The 24,284-nt window shown below is 49.7% G+C and overlaps 1 protein-coding gene across 1 annotated transcript in view; it reads left to right on the top strand.

The window, feature by feature from the left end:
- The first annotated feature begins 1,069 nt into the window (after positions 1–1,069).
- Positions 1,070–24,284, top strand: part of Runx1 (RUNX family transcription factor 1) — a 222,212-nt gene continuing 198,997 nt past the window's right edge. The window contains exons 1-2 of the mRNA XM_076867762.2: positions 1,070–1,132; positions 1,341–1,452. Of these exons, the coding sequence (XP_076723877.1) occupies positions 1,395–1,452 (58 nt within the window). The 5' untranslated portion in view covers positions 1,070–1,132; positions 1,341–1,394. The remainder of the gene's footprint in view (positions 1,133–1,340; positions 1,453–24,284) is intronic.

The following is a 24,284-nucleotide window of genomic DNA, read 5'->3' on the forward strand; positions in this document are numbered from 1 at the left end:
GGGGCTCAGAGTGGAGTGGAAGCTGCAGGTGCGAATTAGCCTTTTGATCCGAGCTGAACTTGAACAATGAGCAAGGTCTGCCATAGTCAGACCTCGATGGGGGAAAACAGACAGTTAAGAAGAGCCACTGTTTCGTCCCAGAATGCAGACATTCTTTCTTTGTTTTCCTGTAGCTTCCTACTTGGTGTGTGAGTGTGGGTGTAGATGTGGCTGCTAAGAGCTGCTATGATTTTATCTCTTCACTTGAAGAAATGCGGGAGTAAAACCACATCATGTTGTTGTTGTTGTTCTGTGGTGTTGAGGATTGAACCTAGGGACTCATGCATGCTAGGCAAGCACTCTACCACTGAGCTACAGCCCCAGCCCCAAACCACATAATTTGGGTTTTATTAAAATCATCTTTTCATTTCAAAATTAAAATGCTTTCCTTTTTTCAGGCTTTAAAGTAGCAGTTAAGTTGCTAGCCCCTTTTAGGGGGTCAGACTCTCACCAAAACATTTCCTTTTATTTATTTTTCCCTTTTATAGTTTCACTTATGCCATTATAGTCTTTACCAAGGACTGAACTCTCCCGGAGCTAATGCCCGGCATTTCAGATGATGGCAGCCACATCCTGTCTAAGCAGCAGCTTGATGCCAGCATTGAATTACTATTGAATAAGCAGCAATGAAATCTTTATCAAAATAATCAGTTGTTCCCAAAACCACAAATAAGAACAACAGGAGCCGAGCTACACTAAATCAGCAAAGAGCATGGAGATATAATAAGAGACTGAGTCACTTTTTTACATTCCCTCTCTTGCAAACTGCACTCGACTATTTTCTTACCCAGCCTGGGGGAGGGCAGGTGGAGAGAAGGAGGGACATTGCTCAGAAAGTTAAAAAAAAAAAAAAAAAAAAAAAAAATTGACATCACTTAAGTCACATGATTGGCAAGAACCAATTAACATGAGCTGTGGAAAGGGGAACAGTTAAATTTGTAATTTGGGTTGTGTGAAAACTTCTTTGGGCCTCATAAACAACCACAGAACCACAAGTTGGGTAGGCTGGCAGTGTCAGAAGTCTGAGCCCGGCATAGTGGTCAGCAGGCAGGACGAATCACACTGAATGCAAACCACAGGGTTTCGCAGAGTGGTGAGCATCCTCAACCCACAGCCAAAGCGGCGCTTTTTTTCCCCCCCTTCTTAATCTTTAACAATTTGAATATTTGTTTTCGCGAAGGTACATTTTTCATAGGGCTTGGGGAGTCCCAGTGGTGTGGAGGGGGAGGAAAGAGCGATGCAAGGAGCCATGGGGAGAGGTGAGGTTGAAACAGTGACCTTTCTTGGTTTTCGCTCTTAAGGTAAATCATTGAATCCCCTGCCTTCAGAAGAGGGTACATTTTCAGAAGGAAGCGATGGCTTCAGACAGCATATTTGAGTCATTTCCTTCGTACCCACAGTGCTTCATGAGAGGTGAGTACCCGCTGGTCTTTTAATATCTACTTTTGCTCAGCTCTGCGTGTAAGGAAATGGCAGCCTGTTGGACCTTGGTGCAGATGCACCTCGGAGCCGGCGGTTCTCTGTCGGTGGGGTGGGAGGAACTCAGACCGAGGCGTGTGATTACCAGGCTATTGGGTTACTTATTCACCAGGAGGCAGCTCTTCAGAAATGTTTGAAGAAATGCTTAGCTAAGCTGTTGAAGTGTTCGGTCGGTGTGTGAGAGCTGTCAAGTGCGGGGAAGTTGTGATGTTCTTGCTTAAAGTCCTAGAGATTAGGAGGCTTGACGAAGCTCCCTGGCTTTTGGTGGCGGTTCCCATGTGGGGTGGAATGAGTCTGTCTGAGTTATGCTTAACTCAGCTTGCTGTGTGGCCCAGGCTGCAGCCTGCCCCGGGGCTCGGCAGGCACGTGTACTGAGCCGGCTGGGAGGGCTGGAGCCAGTGTGGGCTGGAGGAGGCTGATGGATACGCCTTCAACCACGGCCATTGTGGCAGCTCTGCTGTCCCCAAAAGCAGAGCCCAGGAACCTCCAGGCTGATGTGCTTAGGTTAAACCATCAGGTTGGGGTTATGCTGTGTTTTCCCTTGTAGCCTCATTGCAAAGAGGCAACCAGTGTCTTTCAAGAGAGGAAGAAGGCAAGTTGTCGTCTATGAGGTCTCTGTCAAAAAGAGCAATGAGGACGTCTCCTAAGTCAAGCATTCTCGCAGCTAAAATAGCTAGACTGCATGCTTACAAAGAGGCTCAGTTAGTGTGCAAAACCTGTCTGCATTTTTTTGCACCCAGTGTCTTAAAGTATGCAAAGCTGGAGTTGAGCCATGAGTGGCTGTGTGTGTGTATGTGTGTACTGTATATCTTTAGTGGTAAAAGAAGGCTATGCTTAGACAAAAATAATGCCGTAAAAATGTCACGAAGGCTTCACAGTGTGTCAAGGCACACACTTTGACCGATGTTCAGTGTGACTTGATGGTTTGGCAGAGCCCGGGTGGAGTGGGATGGGATGGGGGAATAATTAATTTTCTGGCTACAAACTCTCAAGCACACCCAAACAGTATCTGTGACTCATTATTTATTCATACAGTCAAGTGTGCAGGGGAATGCAGAGGGTTTGCCAGCCACTGTGTCACCACAAATGCCATTGTGAATGCCACAGAGCTTCTGTGCTTCCGGGTCCCTGAAATTTTAAAACTTGGCAGAGCTGTGCATGTGCGCGTGCGCGTCCGCGTGTTCCTGTGAGTGTGCGCACAGTGGGGTGATGGGGAGGATAGAGGGAAAAGGGAGGAAAGCAAGTCATTAACTGCTTCCAACCTTCAAATTAAAGGGTTTTCAAGTGCTCCTTTCCTGGCAGCTGAGGAAATGTAGTGAAGTTGAATCATGCGGACTCGAGTGAGTCACACGCCTTGCAGAGTCGTGCTGCGGGCACAGCAGACACCAGGCCCTGGTGCAAAGCTGCGATCTGCCCCCTCGCTGCATTTCCTCTGGGCTGCTAACAGGCAAAGGAAGCAATATTTGTAGAATAACAGAAAAGAGATCTTCCTGCACTTACTCCGCTTTCAGTACCCCCTCCAAACGTTTATTGTTTCCTATTTTATCAACTCAGGAAAGCAGATTCAGGAAATTTTTGAACATTCCCTTGGGCAGTAAGGTTGGCTGTCAGCCTGTAGTGCTGGCTCTTAGAGCTGTTCTTACTGTCCCAACAGCAAAGATAATTAGGGGACATGGTGACCTCTGCAGACACCAGGAAATAGGAGGAGCCGAGTCCCGGAACCCCAGGACTGCTGTGCCCCTGGAGAGTCATCCCAACTACCCCACTTGAGGAACAAGGGCCAGCCAGCTTTCAAGGGGCCACCCCCCACAGTGCAGGGCTCAGAAGGGCTCATCTGTGAAGGTCTTTGTCCTTCCCCCTGGCTAAAAGAACCTGGGGTTGGAATCTCTAATCTGATGATATAATATGGAGATTTAATGTCTGGGGGTCCAGTGAAATTGTGGCTGCTTCCTGGTTAATTTCAACTCAATGATCCATCAATACAAGGGTGTTAATTGTCCAGATTCACTGTCCACACCACTCCCTGAGGCAGAGAGGTGAAAACTTCTTTCTTTCTTTCTTTTTCTTTTCTTTTCTTTCTTTCTTTTTTTTTTTTTTTTTTTTTGGTAGCGTTTAGACACCACCTTAGCCTCAGATGCTAGAAGTAACCCTCTCCCCTCTAGTGAATTGTTCTCTCCCACAGTTCTCCCTGTTCCCACAGCCTGGCCACTGGCAGTGCCCCATGCGGTCACTTCTCCTCCTGTAATTTATAGCCTGTGTTCCCTCCCAGCAGCAACTGAGAGCCGGCCCAGCGTCTTGTTTTCTTCCTGGGATGGTCCTTTATCAGTCCCCGCAATTCTCACAGGAGGAAACTCGTAACTCATTTTTAGCCAGATACCCATGTGGAAATGGGGGGAAAGAGAGATGTGGGACCCAGCAAACCATTGTTCCCTTCCTCGTGAGAGTCAGGCCAGCGTCTGAGACACTGGCACGCGAAATGAGTGTGGTCTACCACAGAGAGTGCAGCTCTTCTCTATCATACCACACCAGGTTCTCACTTGGTTTGCTTAGGCAAGAAGATAAGATGCTATTGAGATTCCCTGGAATGGTCATGTGTGGTTTGTAACATAAAATTCTTGCAGAACCCCAACTCTGATCCCCTAGAAAGGGGTGATGTATTGGCCCAAAGGGCTGCGGTAGGTGTGGAGAGGAAAAGCCCCAGCACATACATATTTTTGCAAGATGCCTCAGGTACCCTGGTTCTTAGAAGTGGCTTAGTGGTCTATGCAAAGTCTGAATGCCGAGGTGCCTCTGAGTTCCTAGAACCACAGGTAGAAATCTCAGCAACACTACTTGTCGCTTGCTTCTGGGTGACTCCCGTCTTCTGGGGCCTTTCAAAGGGGACTGTAGAATATGAGATCTAGCGTGTGCAGCCCGCTGCTTCACGGGCACCAGTTTGCCACTGTTTTAAAAAGTGTATATCTATCCAAACACTTCTTCTGGCCCAACTGAAGACTTAAAAAAGACATGGATTAAACCGGCCATGGCATGGCCACCGTGTGGAATCTGTGTTGGTCAGCTCAGGCGACTCGGGTGTGAACGACAGAAGTGTGTTCCCCAGGGTTCTGGAGGCCAGGAATCTGAGGTGGAAGCGTCGGCAGGGTTGGTTTCTCCTGAGGTCTCTCTCCTTGGCTGTGGGTAGCGGTCTCCTCCCTGTCCTCGAATGGCTGTTCCTGGGTATGTCTTTGTCCTGATCTCCTCCTAAAGGGACACCGGGCACATTGGATTCAGGCCTACACCAATACCTCCGAGTACCCCAAGGTCCATAGAGTCACCTTCTGAGGGCCTGGGGACTAGGGCTTCAACCTGTGAATGCCGGGTAGGCGGATTGGGATGCCCTGCAGTCCCTCATGGTGGGTCTCAGGAAGTCCCCTGCTCCCGACCCGTAGGACTCTGTGGTACAAGGATCCTGGCTGCTCTCCAGGCTGTTGAAGAATCAGGCCTCCTGAGATAGAGTTTCAGAGCTGAAACTGCCCAGGCATTTTGAAACTATTTTTTTTAAATGTGAAAAAAAAAATGCTATCTAAATATCATACTTGTACCATTTGCTATTTAATTTATTGGCACACTGAGAAAATTTAGAGAACAACAAAATGGCAATTTTGAGAGGCTTCAGATTTGTCTTGTTTTGGTAGCAGAGCATTAGACCCAGGGGTCCTCAACCACTGAGCCACATCCCCAGCCCATTTCGTTTTTATTTTTGATACAGGGTCTTGTTAAGTGAGATGCTTACGTTTTAAAAGGGCAAAAACCGGCAGCAGGGAGATTTTCCTGTCCTATGGACATAGGTGTGGAAGGTGTGCTTAAGGGTGATGTAGTCCCTTACAGGGACAGCAAGGCCGGCCTCGTGCTGGGACGGAGGAGGACTTATAGCCCCTGCACACACACAGGCCTTCATAGAGAGATGGGGCCTGGCTGGGTGTTTAAGAGCAGTCCCTATTAAAAGGGTACAGACAGGGAGTGTGAAAGTGGAGCATGTTCGGGGACACCGTGGGGCCTATTCCTTCTTATCTCTCCTGGCTTTGGTCAAATAGCATGCAGAGCTTCTCTACTGAGCCTCAGTTTCCTCATCTGCAAATTGAGGACAGTTGCAAGGCCTATCAACAAAAAGCAGCGCTGCAGACTCCATTAAATAACCTGTGGCAAGTGGGTGGCCCAGTCACGCCGAGCAGGCAGTTAGGAGTTAACGATGGCTACTTATCCAAGCCACTCAGTTCCCTAAAATGGCACTTACTTGGTCAACTTCTGTCTGCTCTAGGAGAAAACACTCCCCGCAGGACTTGGCAGAGAAGATGGGGAGGGTAGAGCAGGGAACGGGTAGTCTAGGCTGGGGGTCCAGCCTTGGCCCAGGTAGAACTACAGGACCCCATGTGGGGCATGGGAGGCTGTGAGCTCACGGCCCATCTGATGGTCTGATGACCCTTCGGGGTCAGCGGCCATAAAGAGGCCAGAAAAAGAGCAAGAGCGCTTTGTGGAATTCTACTTCGCAGGGCGAGCTTTTAAAGACGGAGGCTGATTGGGACACCTTGCAACACAGTCTTGGGTCTGAACACACAGGGACAGTAGAGGTGGTTCCCCTGGCTGGGAGTGCTGGGTGGCTTTGTTTTCTGGAAGGTTCTGCTGAAGGAAACAACCATTTGCCTGTTGAGCCACGTGCAGTTTCTCCAGGGCTCTGAAACTGGCCATTTCCTCCCTTCTCGGCGACATTTGTCTTCGTGCCCTTTGTCAAAGCTCAGAGACAAAGCAGCTTTGGCTTCGGGTCTGGTTGGGGGCGGGTGGGGAGGCCCACACAGGAAACTCATGCACATTTTCAGTTTCTCAGGTAACTTCCCAGTGACCTAGATGAGTCAATAAATGTCTTTGTCTCGTTTGAGTTCTGCAAAAGGGGCTAATAGTGTTCTCAGCCAGCTTGCCTCAGAGTCACCAAGTTCCTGTTCAAAATCTTTGACTACCTTAATCATAAAACACATCACCAATCTTTTTAGTTTAACACCACGAAGCAATTTTTATTTCTTCTTCTTCTTCTTCTTCTTCTTTTTTTTTTTTTTTTTGGTTAGGAAAACTTATCCTGCCCTTTTGCACATGGAAGTCAGATTCCAACATTCACTATTTTTTTTTCCCCAAATTTTATTCTTTAGAGAAATCGGCAGAAGCAGTTCTGGTGCCCAAATAGACACTAAAATTTGCAAACACTTTCCCTGTGCCACCAATCCCTTTCTTTTTCTTTTCCTTCTTTCTTTTTTTTTTTTGGCGGGGGGGGTGCTACATAAAAGAAGCATCAATTCAAACTAAGGTTATGTGTTTTCTGCACCTTTCCCCCAACCTGCTGCAGAGAAACATAACTGTGGTGTCCTTGAGTGGTGGAAAGGGAGCATTTCCTCTGAGACCTTTGCAGACCACGGACAAGATCAGGAGTGCTGTAAGAAGATGGGGGCGGGGGGGCTCATGATCACAAAACAGGGTTCAAAACCTCAGGTCCCCTTGACCTCTGGCAAGATGAACTCACACACACCCAGATGTGGCCCAGGCTCCACTCTGTTGGACAGACATACTCTCATCCTCTCTTGGCTTCCTGGATCTTTCTCTCTCCCCTCCCTTTCTCCTTCGTCTCTGTCCTCCTGATCACATTGAATGATACTGGAGGAACCAAGACGGGGAAATCAGTGAGTCCTGTATTTGAAACCTCACGGAATGACGCATTTTATTACAACAACAGAAAGAGAGTGAAGCTCTTGCTTGGGTTTATCTGTGAGAACTGTGTTCACCCACACATAAAGGAGAAGCTGGCCACAGTGGCTCTGGCAGGTGGTGCTGGTCTGTATGTAGAGAGGTGGTCATCGGCCAGCAACCCAGAGCTGATACAGAGGAATGCAGGATGCCTCTGTGTTTTGGCTCCACCATTTGAACCAGGGCAAGATGGCCCCCTCACAAGATCTGTCCAGGAGGGAAGGAGCGGGGAGACCTCTAGCTCTTCTCCTTGTGGGGCCTGGTCTTTTCATTCAGGAAAGGAAGCTTCCATATCATGTAGGCAAGAACTGTTGTCACAAGCCTCTGGCTGGAAATGGCCTAGGACAGTGGAATTGTCACTTTTTGCCCACAGAGTGGAGAAGAGCTGAGAGGTAGGAGGATGGCATTGGAACTTAGTGAGGCTGTTTAGCATCCACTGTACCCGGCACCAAAGACCCTTGTTGTGCAGCCTGTTCCTTCCCACTACGTCTTGTAGGTTTGTTGGCCGTGCCAGGGGTGTGCTGGAAACACAGCCATCCCCGTGTATCCAGGGCTTCCTCATCCACAGGTACAACAAACTGCAGATGGAAGATATTCAGGGAAGGACACTGTGTCTGCCCTGAACATGAACCCACTTTCCCTTTCCATTGGTCCCTAAACAACAGAGTATAACAAGCGTGTGTCCATGGCACTTACCTGGTGTTAGGTATGACAAGTAATCCAGGGTGCGTTAAATGTGGGGAAGATGCACACAGGTTATAGCCAACACTCTGCCATGTTATAGAATGGACTTTGGTCTCCACGGAGGTTCCTGGAAGGCCCTCCACCCTCCCAGGACACCCAGGGTGTCAGGTTTTGTAAATGAAGCGTTGACACAGGGAGAGAGATTTGCATCCACACTCAGGAAGTAGACAGTAGTTACCAAGCGTGCACAAACACTCACTTCTTCCTGAGTCCCTGGAAAGGTAGATGGATGTGGGGGGTTGGTATTTATTCTTGGCTAATTGCAAGCAAAACAATAGGAAATGGGGTGGGGTAGGGCAGAGAGCAGGCTTAATGGGAGACAAGGTCAGATAAATTTTCAATGCCAAAGCCCAGAATCATACTTGCTCACCATCGTGAGACCATCGTGAGCAAAAGGAACACAGCCCCATTTCTCCCAGAACGGAGCTCATCAGAGCTGCCACACCTGGCTCGAATAGATGGAAATGATTGAATCCTTTTTTTTTCTCTCTTTCTCATTCTTTTTAAATTCTCAAAACTCCATCACCCAAAACCCTAATCTCTTTGCAAATACATGTGCGCGCGCATGCTAGGAACTGCAGCCAGAGCCTCACATATGCTAGGCAAGTGCTCTCCCACTGAGCTACACTGCCAACCCTCTACGGAATTTCTTGAGTGAAACTTTCCTTCAAATGATCCACCTTAGGTTTACCTAAAGGTGTTCTTATCTTTCATAGAAATCCGAAAGGCAGATAACTGCTCTCTATCTAGGAGATGTCATGCTGATCTCTGCCTCGTATTGCTGCAAGACACACATTACTTTTGCCTTGTAACTACTGTCTACTTCCTGAGTGTGGATGCAAATCTCTCTCCCTGAGTCAATGCTTCCTTTGCAAAACCTGAGAAAAAGGAAAGAAAGTCCTTATTCAGATTTTTTTTTTCTTGCGATAGGACATAACACAGACCTTCCATTTTGTGAGATCGGTGTTCACTCAGAGGATTGTGGGTCTTGTACCCAGAGCTACCCTGTGGCTTCATGCTCCTCACTGTCTATTTTTAGATGGACTTCTTTTTAAACAGACATTAGAGGGGCTCCAAAGGAAGCATTTGGGGGGTCACCAGAAATAGAAATCTCAGTTTCGTAGTCGGGATTGCTCAGCGCTCTGCTGATTTCAAGACTGACGCCTCTTTGTGTGCATGTGAAGCCCGTGTTAAATTGATTCTACGTCCAGGCTCCACAGGCCACGTCTGGAAGCCACATCCGCTGAGAGAGAGAAATAGGCACTTCTCACATTCTGCCGAGTTTCTGCTTTCCCTGGTTTATGCACCGTCCAGCTTGTGCTCCTGGTCTTTGGGTGTTCCCTGTGAACACCGATTCCTCAAAAGAATCTCTTCTGGTCTTAGATGGAGAACGCATTGGCATTCGATGTGAGCAATCCATCGATTATAGCCTGGGGGCAATGCCACAGAGCAGCCTGGGTCTCCTCGCCTCCGAGGTCTTGGTGGCACTCACATGCTGCTGAAATGGACAAGATTTTGCAGACTGGGTGCTTCCCTGAAGGAAGGTCTAGAAAATATTGCAGTAGTCGAATTGAGAGAGCAAATGAAAGGACACTGAACACAGCGCATGTCACACCGACCACATTCCATCCGGGTAAGTTGTACCAGGGGAGGCAAAAGATGACATCAAAGAAGCTGTCACCTTGCTCACTTCCTTTTCCTATGCAAATTGTGTAAGGTGGGGAGCCTTCAATGTTTTTTATTCCTATGGCCTCAGAAGGTGCAGAAAAGAAGGCAGTTAAGCTGAAATGCCTTGGTCCACATGTTGTCTTCCCTGGGAGCACTTGCAACACCACCTCAGCATGCTGCACTTTCTTACACAGCTTCTGTTGCCCTCTGAACCCCACCCACGAAGCCCCCATCACACACCATCGGCAGGCCGCGTCTGTGGGGTTCCCTAACACTCATAGTGAGCTTGACACTAACCCGCTTTGGAAGTGTATAATTTATCAGATCTGAGGCCACATGCAAGGGTCCAGAGGAACCCCAAGGAGGGACAAGGTGGTTACGTCTTCAGAGGTTGGCTCTTAGCTCAGCCCTCTTCCTAGTGTGGCAGGAATAGTGAAAATGAAATTGTGTAGACATCGCAGGTAGGAACAGAAATTCAAGCTGCTCTTTTATTGTTGTTGGATCCGCTGCTTAGAGAGATCAAAAGAGTGATTGCCCTCAAAGTCCCAGAGGAAAGAAATGTTAGCAACCTTTAACAAATATTAGGACTGTGAAGGGTGTGGGACCTATAAAAACTCAGACATGCCAACAAAGGAAATTTTGTTCAACTGTCAATCACCCCACATCATTACTGCATTTGAAAAAAGAAAAAAACTCTACCTTCCATATGCTTTTCCTGGGTAATATTCAAAACAAAGACACAAAGACATAATTGTGTCACAGAGGTAGATGAATCTGTTTAAAACACAGTGAACTATGAGACATGTGAGCATTATCCCCGTATAATGGTGCTTTGTGAGTTTTATGTTTTGTGTATATAGTTGTGTACAGTAGTTTTATATAGTTTTGGTGAGGATCTGAAATTATATAGCTGTATATATATATACAGCTATTATCTGTAACTGGGTTTTTTTTTTCAAAACTTTTAGAAAGAAAGAGAAATATTTGAATGGAGTAATTTAAAACACTCTGACCTTAGGGTCTCAGAAAGATTCACTTGTCCAAGGCCCCACAGCCGGTCAATGCCTGAGTCAGAACCAAAAACCAGGTCTCCTTAGCTTCTGCCCACAGAATTTTGCAGCTACTGGACTAATGGGGCTGATTCCATCTGAGAGTCCAAACAATTAGCAGACAACAAAATCCTCTGGGTTTCCTCTGCCTCCCTGGACCCCAGACCCCTTGCAGACAAAGTGAGACTGTGAAGTGGGCGACGTGTGAGGAGCCTTAAGTCCTCAGCACCTTCCTTAGGCTGCATGAGGAAGGCGGTTGTTCCCGAAGGCCCTCCACTTCGCTGGAGCCCTTTGTACGTTCTCTCCCACAAACCCAGCAGCCCCTTCACCACCACAGCCCACCCCCGGGGGCCAAGTCATGGTTCACTGGGTTGGTGTGGGTGAGCGTCCATGGTGAAATCCGAATGAGCAGAAGGCAAATGGGCATGTCCATGCAGAGGGGATGTGTTCCACCAGCTGGCAGGCTCCAGCCAGACAGGGAGGGCCTCTGGAAAGCGAGAGGAAGTCACTGCGGCCCCAACTTGAGTGCAGGAATCAGTGTCCTCACAGCACTGCTGATGAGAAGCTCACACACTCAGAAGTGGCCTCTCTCTGGAAAAATAAAGTGCCTCCCCCAACACGGGGTGGGGGGCATCATTCAAAATGTGCATGCTTCGGGGGATCTCCTGGAACTTCGCCCCAGGACGCACTGCCTCAGGCAGAGCTCTGTCCAGGCAGCAGGAACTGCTGAACGTGGGCCTCCCCCAGCCTCCCCCAGCCTCCCCCAGCCTCCCCCAGCCTCCCCCAGCCTCTCCCAGCCTCCCCCAGCCTCCTCCGGCTCTGATTGTGCCACAGATGAGAAGCTGGTGAGCATGCTCCACGACCCGGGCAGTTAGTTCCTTACCAGTTACAGGCCTGCTGCTGCACTGGTGTGATTACAGCATCTGCATTATAAAACACATCCTCAGGTGGAAATTAGAAAGAGATTTAGAAGCTTCAAACAGAACTTGTGATTCTGCTCAGCCCTCCATGGTCACCCAATTTGAATCAGAAAATCCCCAGAGGCCTACAAATACTGTGTCTCTGTTGGAAAGGACTGAGCCTCTCTCTTCCCCCAGAGGTAACAATCCAGAAGGATCTGCAAGGAGTTGTGCTTCCTGTTTTTCTTTCTTTCTTTCTTTCTTTCTTTCTTTCTTTCTTTCTTTCTTTCTTTCTTTCTTTCTTTCTTGTTTTTTTACAATAACATGTATTTTTAGTTGTCAGATTCACAAGCTTCAGAGGAAACCAAGATTTTGGAAATGTGTGATGTTAGCAATAAAAGCATCTTTCTGTTTCCCTTTTTCCTCTATGGTGTGAATGTACCACAGTTTGTTTAACCAAATCACCTGTGGAAGAACATCTAGGCTGTTTCCAGTTTGGGGCTATTAATAAATAAAGCCGCTAAAATTATTCACATATAAATTTTTGTGTGAACATAAATTCTCGTTCCCAGGGAACAGTAGTTGCCTGTTTGGTTTTTTTAAAAAAATACTGAGCTGCCTCCAGTGACTCTGCCCGCGGACTTTCACGTTCACGCCACCAGTGCAGGAGGGACCCAGTTTCTCTGCTTCTTCACCAGCCTCTGTGGTCGCCAGATCTTCTTCTAAGTGCTTTTATTAGTGCATTATAGTTATTCCTAATAACAGGGTTTATTCTGACATAATCGCGGATGCATGGAATCTAATTTGCTCCGTATCAGCCCCAGTGCCTCCTCTTTCCCTCCCCTCCTCCTTCTCCCTGCTTCCCTTCCTCTGTTCCTTGGGTCTCTGTACTTATTTAGTTTTTACTTAGTGTTTTGTAGCTGTGCGTAAAGGTGGAATTCACTGTCGTATATTCTTGGGTGTACCTACCGTGGTTTTGTCAAGTTCAGGGAATGGCGTTCTCTCCCACAAGTTGTCTCTGGGGAGACTGGGAGGGGGACAGGCCTGAGCAGCAGAGAGGCGGAGTGGGGGCTTTGGAATCAGGTGGCTTCTGCCCCGTCTGTCACCAGCTTTACTGCCTGTGTGAACTTGAACTACTGACTCAGCCTCACGGAGCCCCAGCGGTAATGAGCTCCACTTTGAGGATTTGAGGTAACACGTATGAAACTCTGGACACACAGAGAAACTCCAAAAGTAAAGGCACTTAGAGAAATGCCACCAAGGGCATTTGTGTGCTCTTCGAACGAGCCACCTGTGAGGAAGACCATGGGGTCTGCTTCCCTCATCACGCACCTGCGCAGCGTGGCCCCAGGGCTCCTGGGCAGGGGGTCGACCCACACTTACCAGAACTGGTCACAGTAGCAGCTGGCGTTTATTGAGCACATACTACATGCCAGGCACCTGCCTATGCCAAGCCTTTTTGTGCAGATGAAACCCTTGCCCAGCCCGGTGAGCAGGACTCTCATGATGGACACCTCCTGATGGAGGGACGGGGCTTACAGAAGAGAGAGAACCTTCCTGAGGGCAGGCTGCTGGGAAATGAAGGGGCCAGGTCCAAACAGAGGCATTTGTGCAGCAGAGCCGCTGTCTGCCGTAGAGCAGCGGGTGGGAGTGAAGAGGATCTGTCTGACCTGCAGAAGACGGGGCCATGCGGAGTGAAGGGCAGGCCAAGGCCCGGGGTCATGGTGGGCACTGTGGGTGGCTGCAGGCCAGGGCACCCTTCACTGTCTGGGGCTGCATTTGTGGCTCTGGATGCATTCGGGGCTTTGGGTCTCCACCTTAGTGTCCAGGCCTCCCCTGCCTGCTTGGCTCAGCCCCGTGGCCTCCCCACCACAGCTGCCTCCTGCCAGCCTCAAGATGCTGAGGGAGAAACCGTGACCAGTCTCCATCCCAACTAGTCCGTTGTTTCTGTGGTCAGCCTCCTCGGTGTCAATCAGGAGGGAGACTAGGTCCCGTATGCCAGGCACTTCCCACAGGAAGCTCCCAGGATCAGGGTCCACCCTGCACTTGCACCACCTTAAGAGAAAGCGCCCCCTTAAATTCTGTGTCCAGTGCATCTCTTGTCCCACCCTAGTCCAGGCCCAGGGACCCAGAGGAACACACACAAAGATCCATCCAGTAGCCAGGGGCCTCCCATCTGAGCCTATCCTTCAGGAGGCAGGGAGGCCCTGGGAGCCAGCACCTTCATGACCTTGACTCTGACCTTGACCTTGGCCAGGGTTGGCCGTGAGGCTCCCACCCAACACTGTGCATCCAAGTCCTTGCTGTGGTTGGAAATTCTACCCAGAAGCAGCTGAGGTAGCTGAGACAGCAAGAAGTGGCCCAGTCCCTCCTGTAGACTGGGCCCTCCCCACTCTGGTGCTAAGGTGGCCTTACTGGTGGCCTTCACCATCAGTCTCTCTTTCTCCAGAAACATTTTGTCATTTCAAAAGTGCACGCCACCAGTCTCCTGCATCATTGCAGATCCTTCTTTCACATAGCGGGTTTGAGGTTTCATTTTTTTTTCCCCTTTTCAACCTGTATTTGTAGAAAAGGCATTTCCCATCTGACTGTTCTGTAGCCAGTTACCATAGAGTCACCGAAAGTTCCTTCCCTTCTTCCACGGGACACGCTGCGGGTGGGTAGGCAGTGCAATAATTAATGCCCCCCTTCCCAGAGCAGCTCCTGGGCAGCCACGGAAAGTCCGTGCAAATGCAGAGCCGCGCTGCCAGCCTCTAATTGTTGCTATGCAAACAGCTTAATAGGAGCAAATTAAAATGTGCTCAAGCTAATTATTCTCTGCAATAAAAAAAATAATAATAAAGTAAAACAATGGAGCTCCTTGGAAAGGTCAGAGGAGCTGCTTTTCTCCTACAGGGTGTAGGATCCGCAGCAAATTAAAACTCCCAGGAAGGAAACTCGAGACTGTATTTGGGACAACTTTGTGACTCAGGAAACACCCTCGGGTGCTTCTTCATGCCTAGTTAGTGCTGCTCGAACCACCAGGACCCCGCCAGCCGAGTCTCTCTCCTTCCCTCTTCTCTGCTGCCTCCGGGTAGTGGCCTCCACTGTCCCCTTGGGTCAAGACTTAGGTCCTTCTTAGATCTCAGTCCCCAGGTCCCACTGACAGCCCACAGCCGCATCCTCTGTAGCCCAGGTGTCCCCCGGTCTTGAGTGGCAGGTGTCACCTCCACCACACCAGAGGCAGCGGAGTCACCTCAGCCAGCCTCCTCTCGGCTGGCTCTCCGGGAAGCTGGACCCACACCCCAGGGGAGGGAGAGGGAGGCCAGGCAGCCCCAGCCTGTCCTTCCAGCAGCGCTTGGCCATTGGGGGTGGAGGGTGAAAGTCACACTGTAATCCAGGCACATGGTGACACAAATCATGAGGACAAGTAGCAGTCACCAGGTGCTCCCCTGTCCCCAGTTGCTGCTCCCTTCGTCTTGTGAGAATCGTCATTCTGGCTGGAGCGAGGGGATCTCAGGGTAGTTTTAATTTGCACTTCTCTAATGGTTAGGGATGTGGAGCATCTTTTCATGTATTTGTTAGCCTGGTGGATGTCTTCTTCTGGGAAGTGCCTGTTCAGATCTTTTGCCCATTTTATTGATTGAGTTATTTGGTTTTTGGTGTCAAGTTTTTTAGTTCTTTGAATATCTTGGAGATTCCTGCTCTATCTGAGGTGCAGGTGACAAAGACTTTCTCCCATTATGTAGCCTCTCTCTTTACATTCTTGATTAAATAATGGCAATTACCAAGAATACAAGTACAATAATCTGACAAGGGTGTGGGGGAAAAAGTTCATTCAATCGTTGCTGGTGGGAATGTAAATTGGTGCAACCACTCTGGAAAGCAGTATGGAGATTCCTCAGAAAACTTGGAATGGAACCACCATTTGACCCAGTTATCCTGTTCCTTAGTATATACCCAAAGGACTTAAAATCAGAATACTATAGTGACAGAGCCACATCAGTGTTCATAGCAGCTCAGTTCACCATAGCTAAGCTATGGAACCAACCTAGTGCCCTTCAGTAGATGAACTGATAAAGAAATGTGGTAAATATACACAATGAATATTACTCAGCCACAAAGAAGAATGAAATGATGGCATTTGCAGGTAAATGGATGGAGCTGGAGACTATCATGCTAAGTGAAATAAGCCAAACCCAACAAACCAAAGGCTGAAATATGTGGATGCTAACACACAGTAAGGCTGCGGGGAATAGAAGTTCGTTGGATTAGACAAGAGGAATGAAGGGAAGGGAAGGAGATGGCGATAGGAAAGACAGTAGAGTGAATGGACAGCACTTTCCGATGCTCGTATAGGACTACGTGACCAGTGTCGCTCCACATCAGGTCCAACCACGAGACTGGATCCTAATCAGAATGTCCTACTCCCCATGTGTATGAGTGTCACAATGCACTCCACTGTCGTGCACATCTAAAAAGAACAACAAAACAAGAGCCTGGTGGGAGCAGGAGGGCTGAGGTCCAGGCGGGGTGCGCGTTCACCCATGAGGCGCTGGGTTCCATCCCCAGCACCCCCAGGACATGATGCCTACAATACAGGTGCGGATTCGCTGCCACTGGATAAAACCAAAAAGGAAAATGGAGCAGAGAGAGTTACAAAAGCAGCCCAGCCACATGGCTTGTTCCAGGGAGGCAACTCTCAGGGCTCTGGTGGGGCCTCTGTGCAACCCGATCCGCGGCCAGGGGCAGGGCGTCAGGTGCAGCCTGTGGGGGCACAGCGTCTGGCACCCAGAGGCTGCTCCTGCCTGGCCCTGCTGAGTCACCTGGCGCAGATGCCCTCCCCTCTCTGTCCCCGCCTTTCCTCCTCTGTACAGTGTGATGGTGACAGTGGTGACCTCCTAGGATCTTTATAAGCCCTGAATTAGAAATGCACAGGAAGCTGGGACGGCCACGCTATCTAGTTCACGAACACTGTCACCCCGGGCTTTTCCTCTCCAATCCGGTTTACTTTTTAATTACAAACCGTGTCCCTCCATGTTCCCATTTTATGTTTTTCACACCACACAAAGCCCGAGTCTAACGGTGAGCCCCGCGTCTGCCTTTCCAGGGACTGCCGAGGGTCACTGATGCATTTTTGCAGCCTGTGACATTTTACCCCCGCAGCACATCACTGACTTTTGGGACGAGGCTCGGTGTGACAGAAAGAGCCCTGGGCTGAGCCGAGCCTCCTCTCTGGCCGCACGTGCCTCTGTGCCGGGACCTTCCGCTCCCACAGCCCACCCTGCAGAAGGCAGCAGTGGCCGGGACAGTGGGTGGTCACGCTCTAGGCCAACAGCGTCAGGCAGGCTGAGCTGGCCCTCGGTTGACACTGGAGGGTCTCCAGCTGTAGGCGTTTGGATCAGGTTGTCCTTTGTGGGGGGGTCTGTCCTGTGCGTGGCAGGCTGTTAAGCAGCTTCCTGGCCCACCCACCAGATGCCATTAGCAAACCCCCTGTCCCCAGCAAGTTTTGATTCTCCCAGCGTCACCCAGTGAGCCCCGAGGGATACAATCTGGAGTGGGAGAACCAAAGAGCTCCCAAAAAGCCTTCAGAACCAATACGCTGTCGTGACTTCCCGTTTACTAATCAACCAAGGAACCTCCTCAACACAAAGGCATCCTGCGGCCTCACCTAACCCCTGCTCCAGCCCACCCTGGTCCATAAAACCCATGGCCAGGGAGCAAGGCACGGCATCAGGGCAGCCAACTCATCTCCCGTAGCTAAGAGCAGAGGAGGAAGGTGACCGTGACCCAAGCAGCCAGTCAAGAACTGACCCGGGGAAGGGCCTTCCAGAGGAAGCCAGGACGGCTAACTCGAGTTTTACCAGTTTCCCCAGGGCAAAGGGGGAGCCTGAGGTCCCATGCTGCTCCATTACGATTCAGAAGAAAGTGACCACCCCGCAGGAGCTGAGGATGGAAAGTGTTCACCGTGAGCTGCACCCTGTTCTGAGTGACAGGGGGCTCGGCCACCAAGCTGTGCACGTTCTCAAGACGTGGACTTCTAGAGAGTGACCAAGGGAACTCCGGGCCTTTGGAATAAACTTAAAATGGGACATCTCCATCTTTAATTACCAATGTCATGGGGACAGGATGGGGACTCAGTGACCGAGGAGACCTGGACTCTTTCTAAACTGGGTTTGAAGTGCACAGAGCCATAGTTCTGAATCCTGTGGTGCCTAACTTTGGGAACCTCCTTTTCCTTCTCTTTTCCTCCTGGAGATCATCTCCCACAAGGATATTTTTGAACATCAGAGAGCAGTAACTGAGAATACAAGGCAGTGATAGACTTCAAGGATCTACAGATGGTAGACTTAGTCAAAAGGTCCAGAAACCCCAGAGCACGTTGGATTTCATGTTTCTACATTGTATGTTCGAGTCCCCTCTGGGGGGTCGCTGCTCCATGCTCCTCTGATGTCTTGCGTTCCCTCCACAGTTCCTGGTAGCACAGTCCCTGAAGCCGGGTGACAGGGCAGCTGCTCAGTCCAGTAAAGGCACTGAGCAGGTACTGAAAGCTGAGGCCTGTGTCTGCACAAGGTGTTGGGAGAACCCAGAGTGTGCCCCTGGCCACCCCTGTCCCCGTCACAGACCTGGCACACACACACTCCATTTGCCTTCGCTCCCTCATGCAGCTGGACTTCCAGAGTGACACTAGAGGCGTCCATTGGGAGCTCGGGCCAAGGGCCACGTTCTCCATCAGGCTCAAGTTTATTCAGTGCATACATTGACCGAGGCACCCACCAAACAGGAGGTGGGCTCCCAGAGACTGAGCACCTGAGAGAGTCCCATGTCTCACTTATCTCTTTAGTCACAGAACCTGGCAGGGTGCGAGCACTCGACAAATGTTGGAAGGGTAAAAAAAAAAAAAAAATGGATGGGTGGATGGGTGAGCGGGTGGATGACGGAGGATGAATGATGAATGGACAGGTGGTTGGATGGATGGAGAGGTGGCTGGCTGGATGGGTGGACAGATGGAGGGAGAAGGAGGATGAATGATGGACGGGTGGTTGGATGGATGGATGGTTGGATGGAGCCTCACCAGCCACTTGTTTACTGCTGGGGTATAAAAACCCCACAGCGTATGATCAGAAGAGGTCATGGTCATCCCCCGCCGTCAGCACACAATGACAGTAGGAAGCCACGGGCTGGGACCTCCATGCAGACTGGGTTCCACCCTTCCCTCCTGTGAGCACTGAGCAGCTCTGTGTGGAGGTGCTGGAACAGGGAGGAGAAGAAGGCATGAGACGGGTTCAACTTCTGTCCACGGCTGTCAGGCTAAAAGTCCTGTGGGTGTCCCTCGGGGAGGGGGGGCAAGTCTGTAAGAAGCAGGAGAGAAACACCACAGTCCTGGGACTTCTTTCTGCTCCCATGGGTTTGTGCTATAAATTTCCCTATGAGGAAAGTAAATGTCCATGGCCCAAGAGCCCCGATCACATGATAGTGAGATCTGGTCCATTCCACACTGGCTACTAAGACATGGATCAAAGAACAATAGGATGCTGCGTGGTTGTGTGTCTGTCCCTCTGGACATCAACCCACTGTGCCCAGCACCCTTTTTCTGTATCTCTCAATTTAGGGGAAAATTCCCTGCAGTGAGGTGTTGGACAAGTGGTGCTGAATCTGCCTATTCCTCTTCCATCCTGCGATGGTCAAACAGTTGTAGTATCTGGTCATTCCTCAAAGCCCCTGGGTACCTGTCACTCTACCAGGCCCGTCCATCTGTCATCCAGAATCTCCCACCTCTGCCAACATACACAGCTAAGATTCTGTCAGTGCTGATTCTCTTTGTTCCATTCAGGAATGTTCTTTAGTGGGCCCTCCACCCAAATAAATGCCTTATTTTAAAATGTTTTATTGATGAATAAAATTGTATATATTTATGGTATACCAATATTTTTAGACTGACCGCTTCTTAGATTCCACATTTGAGAGCATGGAATATTTGTGTATGTTTGGCTTATTTTATTTAATATAATGTCCTCCAGGTTCATCTATGAAATGATTTATTTTTTGCAAATGAAAGGATTTATTTTTCTGGACTGTATAGTACTGTATTGATATGCCACATTTGCTTTATTCAGCAATCTGTTGATGCACACCTAGGCTGACTCCTTATCTTGGCTCTTATGGATAATTCTGCAATCAACAGGGAGTGCACACATCTCTTCAATATAGTGATTTCATTTCTTTGGGGGATATATACATATATGATTACTAGGTTATATGGTGATTCTATTTTTAGTTTTATGAGGAACTCCCCTACCATTTTTCAAATGTATCTACTAACTTGTGTTCACCAACAGTGTGCAAGAGTTCCCTTTTGTCTAATGTCACTGCCAGCTCTTGTTCTCTCTGGGCTTTTTGGTAACATGTCTCTTAACAGGTGTGAAGTCATCTCTGGGTTTCAGTTTGCATTTCTCTGGTGATCACTGATGCTGAGCCTTTATATACTTACGTCCATTTGTGGGTCTTTGAGAAATATTCTTCCAGGTCTTTGCTTGTGATTTAGTCAGGCTACTTGTTTTCTTACTGTTGAGTTGTCTGAGCTCCTTGTATTTTTTAGATATATAATTTCCAAATATTTTCTTCCATTCTGCTCGTTGCCTCTTCATTCTGTTTATTGCTTACTTTTCTTTGCAGAAGATTTCAGTTTGATGTCATCCTATGTGTCTATTTTCACTTTCGTTCTTTTGTATTTCCGGGATCATATCCAAAAATCTTTACTGAGACCAATATCAAGCTTTCCCCCTAGATTTTCTTCTAGAAGTTTTACAGTTTGGGGTTTTATGGTTTTAATCCAGTCGTAGTTGATTTAATCCCTTCTAACTATTGCAATGTTTGTGTTCTTCCTTAAGATCTGGTCCCCTCGTTCCTTCTCTAGCGGGCCTACTTGTTCCATGTGTTTTTTCATTTATTGATGTCATATTTACCTTGCCAGAGCATTTGTTCTAATTACCTTTCTTCTCCACAAATGTCAACCTAGAACATTTTATACCAGGGCCATGTAACTGGGGGAAGGAGTGGAGTGGCGAGTGTAGGTGACGGATTTTTCCATTTCTAGAGATGCTTAAAGGATGATGTGGCTGAGCTAGGGAAGCTGTACTAGCAACTAACAGGCGGAGGCCAAAGACGCTACCAGCCACAGTGCACCGCCCAGGACAGCCCCCCGGCAAAGACCCTCCAGGCCCGAGATGTGAACAGTGACGAGGTGGAGAGGTCCAACCTCGTCCTATCAGTGGGAACACATTCTTTCCCTGGAAAGTCAGCGTACCAGTCTCCCTCAGGTGGTCTCTGTGCATATGTCCCTGACCCACCAGATGCCTGAGCAGCCCGTGCTGTGACAATGACATTGTCCAAGATGACCTAGAAGCTCAGAGTCTAGGGAACAAAAATCTTGAAACTCAGTGTGGCCAAGAATGAGAACCGAGGCTACACAGCAAATGATACTGAGCTCAGATCAAAGCAAGCTTATTAATACACTCCGGTTCTTTGCATCTGGCCGGCTGAGTGTAATACCCTGAGAGTTCCTCTAGTCGAGCTTGTAGGTGAGCTTTTTGAGCTGACCACCAACCAGACAAAAAGCGAGGAGGAAGCCAGCCAGACCTGAAGAGGAAGAGCCGTCCGTGAAGAGAAGCCACCACAGACCTGGCTTGGGAGGGTGAGGGTGAAGAATAGACACCCACCATTTGGTTCACAGACTTGGTGATCTAGGTTTCAAGCAGAACTTAAAAGGAGTCCCCTCCCCAGTTCTCACAGCAGACAGATGCTCCCTTTCCCCACGCCCTCTGTGTCTTTTGTAACCACAGGATCCGATTCTCATGGAACTCCCATTTTTCTTCCCAGCTTCTAATCTACACACAGGGTGTGTGTCTGCTAACCTCCATGAGCCATTTGTTACTGAAGGGTCCGAGTGGCCATGACAACGTATATTTAAATGGCCCAGAATACATGAGATTGAGCTGAGCAAACTTCAAGGAACTCACCAGTTAGTTGGGGGAGAAAAGCCCAAGCTCGGGGGCCATAGTGAACAAAGAGAGCGCTCAGCAGCCTGTCACCTGTCCCAAAGCAGCCACAGTCCAGGAAAGTCACCGATTGTTATAGGAGAAGCTGTGAACTGAGAAGGGTTCAAAGAGGAAGATGGGAGTCATTTTATACCAGGGCCAGGGAGGATGAGGATGAGAGGCTGGAGGGATGCTGAGTACCGCAATCCAAGGGCTGGACCCGAACCTGTAGACCACTGTGCAGTGTCTGTTAACACCTGCCCTGGGAAACCATGAGTCAGGGCTGAGAGCAAGAATTTGCATTTATCAACCCTGCCTCCCCGGTGGTCTTCCACATTAAATTCTGTCACAGGAAGTCTTTGACTGACTTTGAAGAAGTCTGACTAGAATCTTCATGCAACTCCAGGCCTGAGCAAAACTCAGCAGAACCTGATTCTGAACCTGAGGGTACTGCCTCGGGCGGGACCCAGGCGGTTTAGAGAGTGAGGCCTCCCTGTGATTTTGCACACAAGGGGTGGACTCCCAGCCAGATTTCTTAGTGATTAAGTGTGAGTAGAAAACGCACATTCTGAAGTGTGTGCCACAAGATCCTAGAGCAGGCTGGAGATTAACCATGGGCTCCAAATTCGGTGCCATTATGTAGAAGGATCCAGCTTCTGCAAACTGTGGACCTGCGGCGGCTCCAAAGGCAAAACGTAAATGCCTAGAGCCTGACGAGGGGGAGGGGGGGCTGGGTGTTTTTTTGAGCGTGTTTTTATTTCTTTTGTCACATGCTACCCTCCCCCACCATCTCGCGGCTCAGAACCCAGATCCAGGCTCCTGAATCTCGGAGGTGGACCCTCTGGGGATTTTTAAACCCCTCCACTGTTCAAACGGCCCTTGCTTCTGGAACAGGAAGGAATCGCCTTTTCCATTAGCAAGGTGGCTCGCGTTGAACCAGAGTCTGGGGCATAAGGGCGCCCCAGCCCACCCCCTACACACGTGCCCACCCACTAGCCTGTCCTCTAAGGAGGGCTCTCCCAGAGCTCTGCCAGTGCCCGGGCCAGCGCGTCTGCCTGGCCTGGGAATGAGCGGGGCCTCTGCCTGGAGCGCCCGAGGGATCTGCGGGCGCACCCGAGTCTAGGGACCCCGTGCTGTCCTGGGAGCCTCTCCAGGGCGACGGGCTCTGCCTGCAGAGGCGGGCAGTGGTCGTCGCCGCGCCCCTCCGGGCTCCGGGCTGCACCTGCAGGCTTCTCGCTTCTCGGGGAAGCTTCTCGACACGAGCCGGCGCTGGCCCCGGGGTGGGGCCGCACTACCCTTTTCTCTCCGAGAGCCCGGGATGCTGACAGCCTCCGAGGGAGGCATCCTGTTTGTCGAAAAACACAGCGGCAGTTAAAGCAGGGTTGCGAGAGCGAGAAAACCGCAGGCCTGCGCGCCGCTGATAAGGGCGGCGGCCGCTTTTGCAGAAGTTCCGCCGCCGCAGCGCGCAGCGCGCCCGGCCCGCGCCACCGCCTCCTTTCCTGTCCCCGCCGCTCGCTCCCGCCGCCGTTTCTGGCTGTTGCAGTGCGCGTCGCTCTTTCAGTTACTTGGCCCCTTGTTTTTTCTAAAGGATGCCCCCCGCTAGGAGAGATGGACCGACCGCGGAGGACTTCCCTGGGCGGATGCGGGCAGCGCGTGGACCCCGGAATGGGCCGAAATTTACGAGCTGTCACGAACATGACGGTTTAGGGGGTGCAGAAGTCGCTGGTTCTGCATCGGTTACGTGGGGCTTGGAGCTGGTTTTTTTTTGTTTTTTTTTTGTTTTTTTTTTTAATTAATTTTTATTGTAGGTTGTTCAAAACATTACATAGTTCTTGATATACCATAATTCACACTTTGATTCAAGTGGGATATGAACTCCCATTTTTACCCCATATACAGATTGCAGAATCACATCAGTTGCACATTGATTTACATATTGCCATTCTGGAGTCTGTTGTATTCTGCTGCCTTTCCCATCCTCCACTATCCCCCCTCCCCCCTCCCCTCCCCTCTTCTCTCTCTACCCCCTCTACTGTAATTCATTTCTCCCCCTTATATTTTCCCTCCTTTCCCCTCACTTCCTCTTGTATGTAATTGGGAGGGAAAGGGAGGGAGAAGGGAAATTGCATGTAATTGGAGCTGGTTTTATAAAGAAGCGCACACATGGTGCGCACAGAGGCCAGACGTGCACACGAGGCTCCGTTGCCAAACTCTGGAGGAAAAGGGGCCCCCGACTCCCATGTCCAGATTCCCCCTTCTTGGCGTAGGTTGGCTGACCTGCCGTGAGTGACTCATTACCAGTCTTCCCTTTGGGGGGGTATTAAGAACGCTTTCCCCATTTGCCTGTTATCAGATAAGCGAGGAGATGAGAAATCAGCGGGTAACCACAGGTGAGACCACAAATTCGCTGGAAACCGAACAACTTGACCCTCCGAGGCAAAGGGTGTAATTGAGAATTAACCTGAAAATAGTTTCTCCCAGGCTGAAAAACTCAGTGTTCTCAGATGAGGAAGACGGCACTTCTCTGAGCATTGAAAAGAACAGACACCATAAAGAGGGATTCTTGTGTCGCAGGAAAGGCTCCTGTGGAGGTTGATGGAGAGTCTTGCAGGAACCCACCGCTG

This window comes from Callospermophilus lateralis, chromosome 10, assembly GCF_048772815.1.
Source record: "Callospermophilus lateralis isolate mCalLat2 chromosome 10, mCalLat2.hap1, whole genome shotgun sequence".
Taxonomy (NCBI): Eukaryota; Metazoa; Chordata; class Mammalia; order Rodentia; family Sciuridae; genus Callospermophilus; species Callospermophilus lateralis.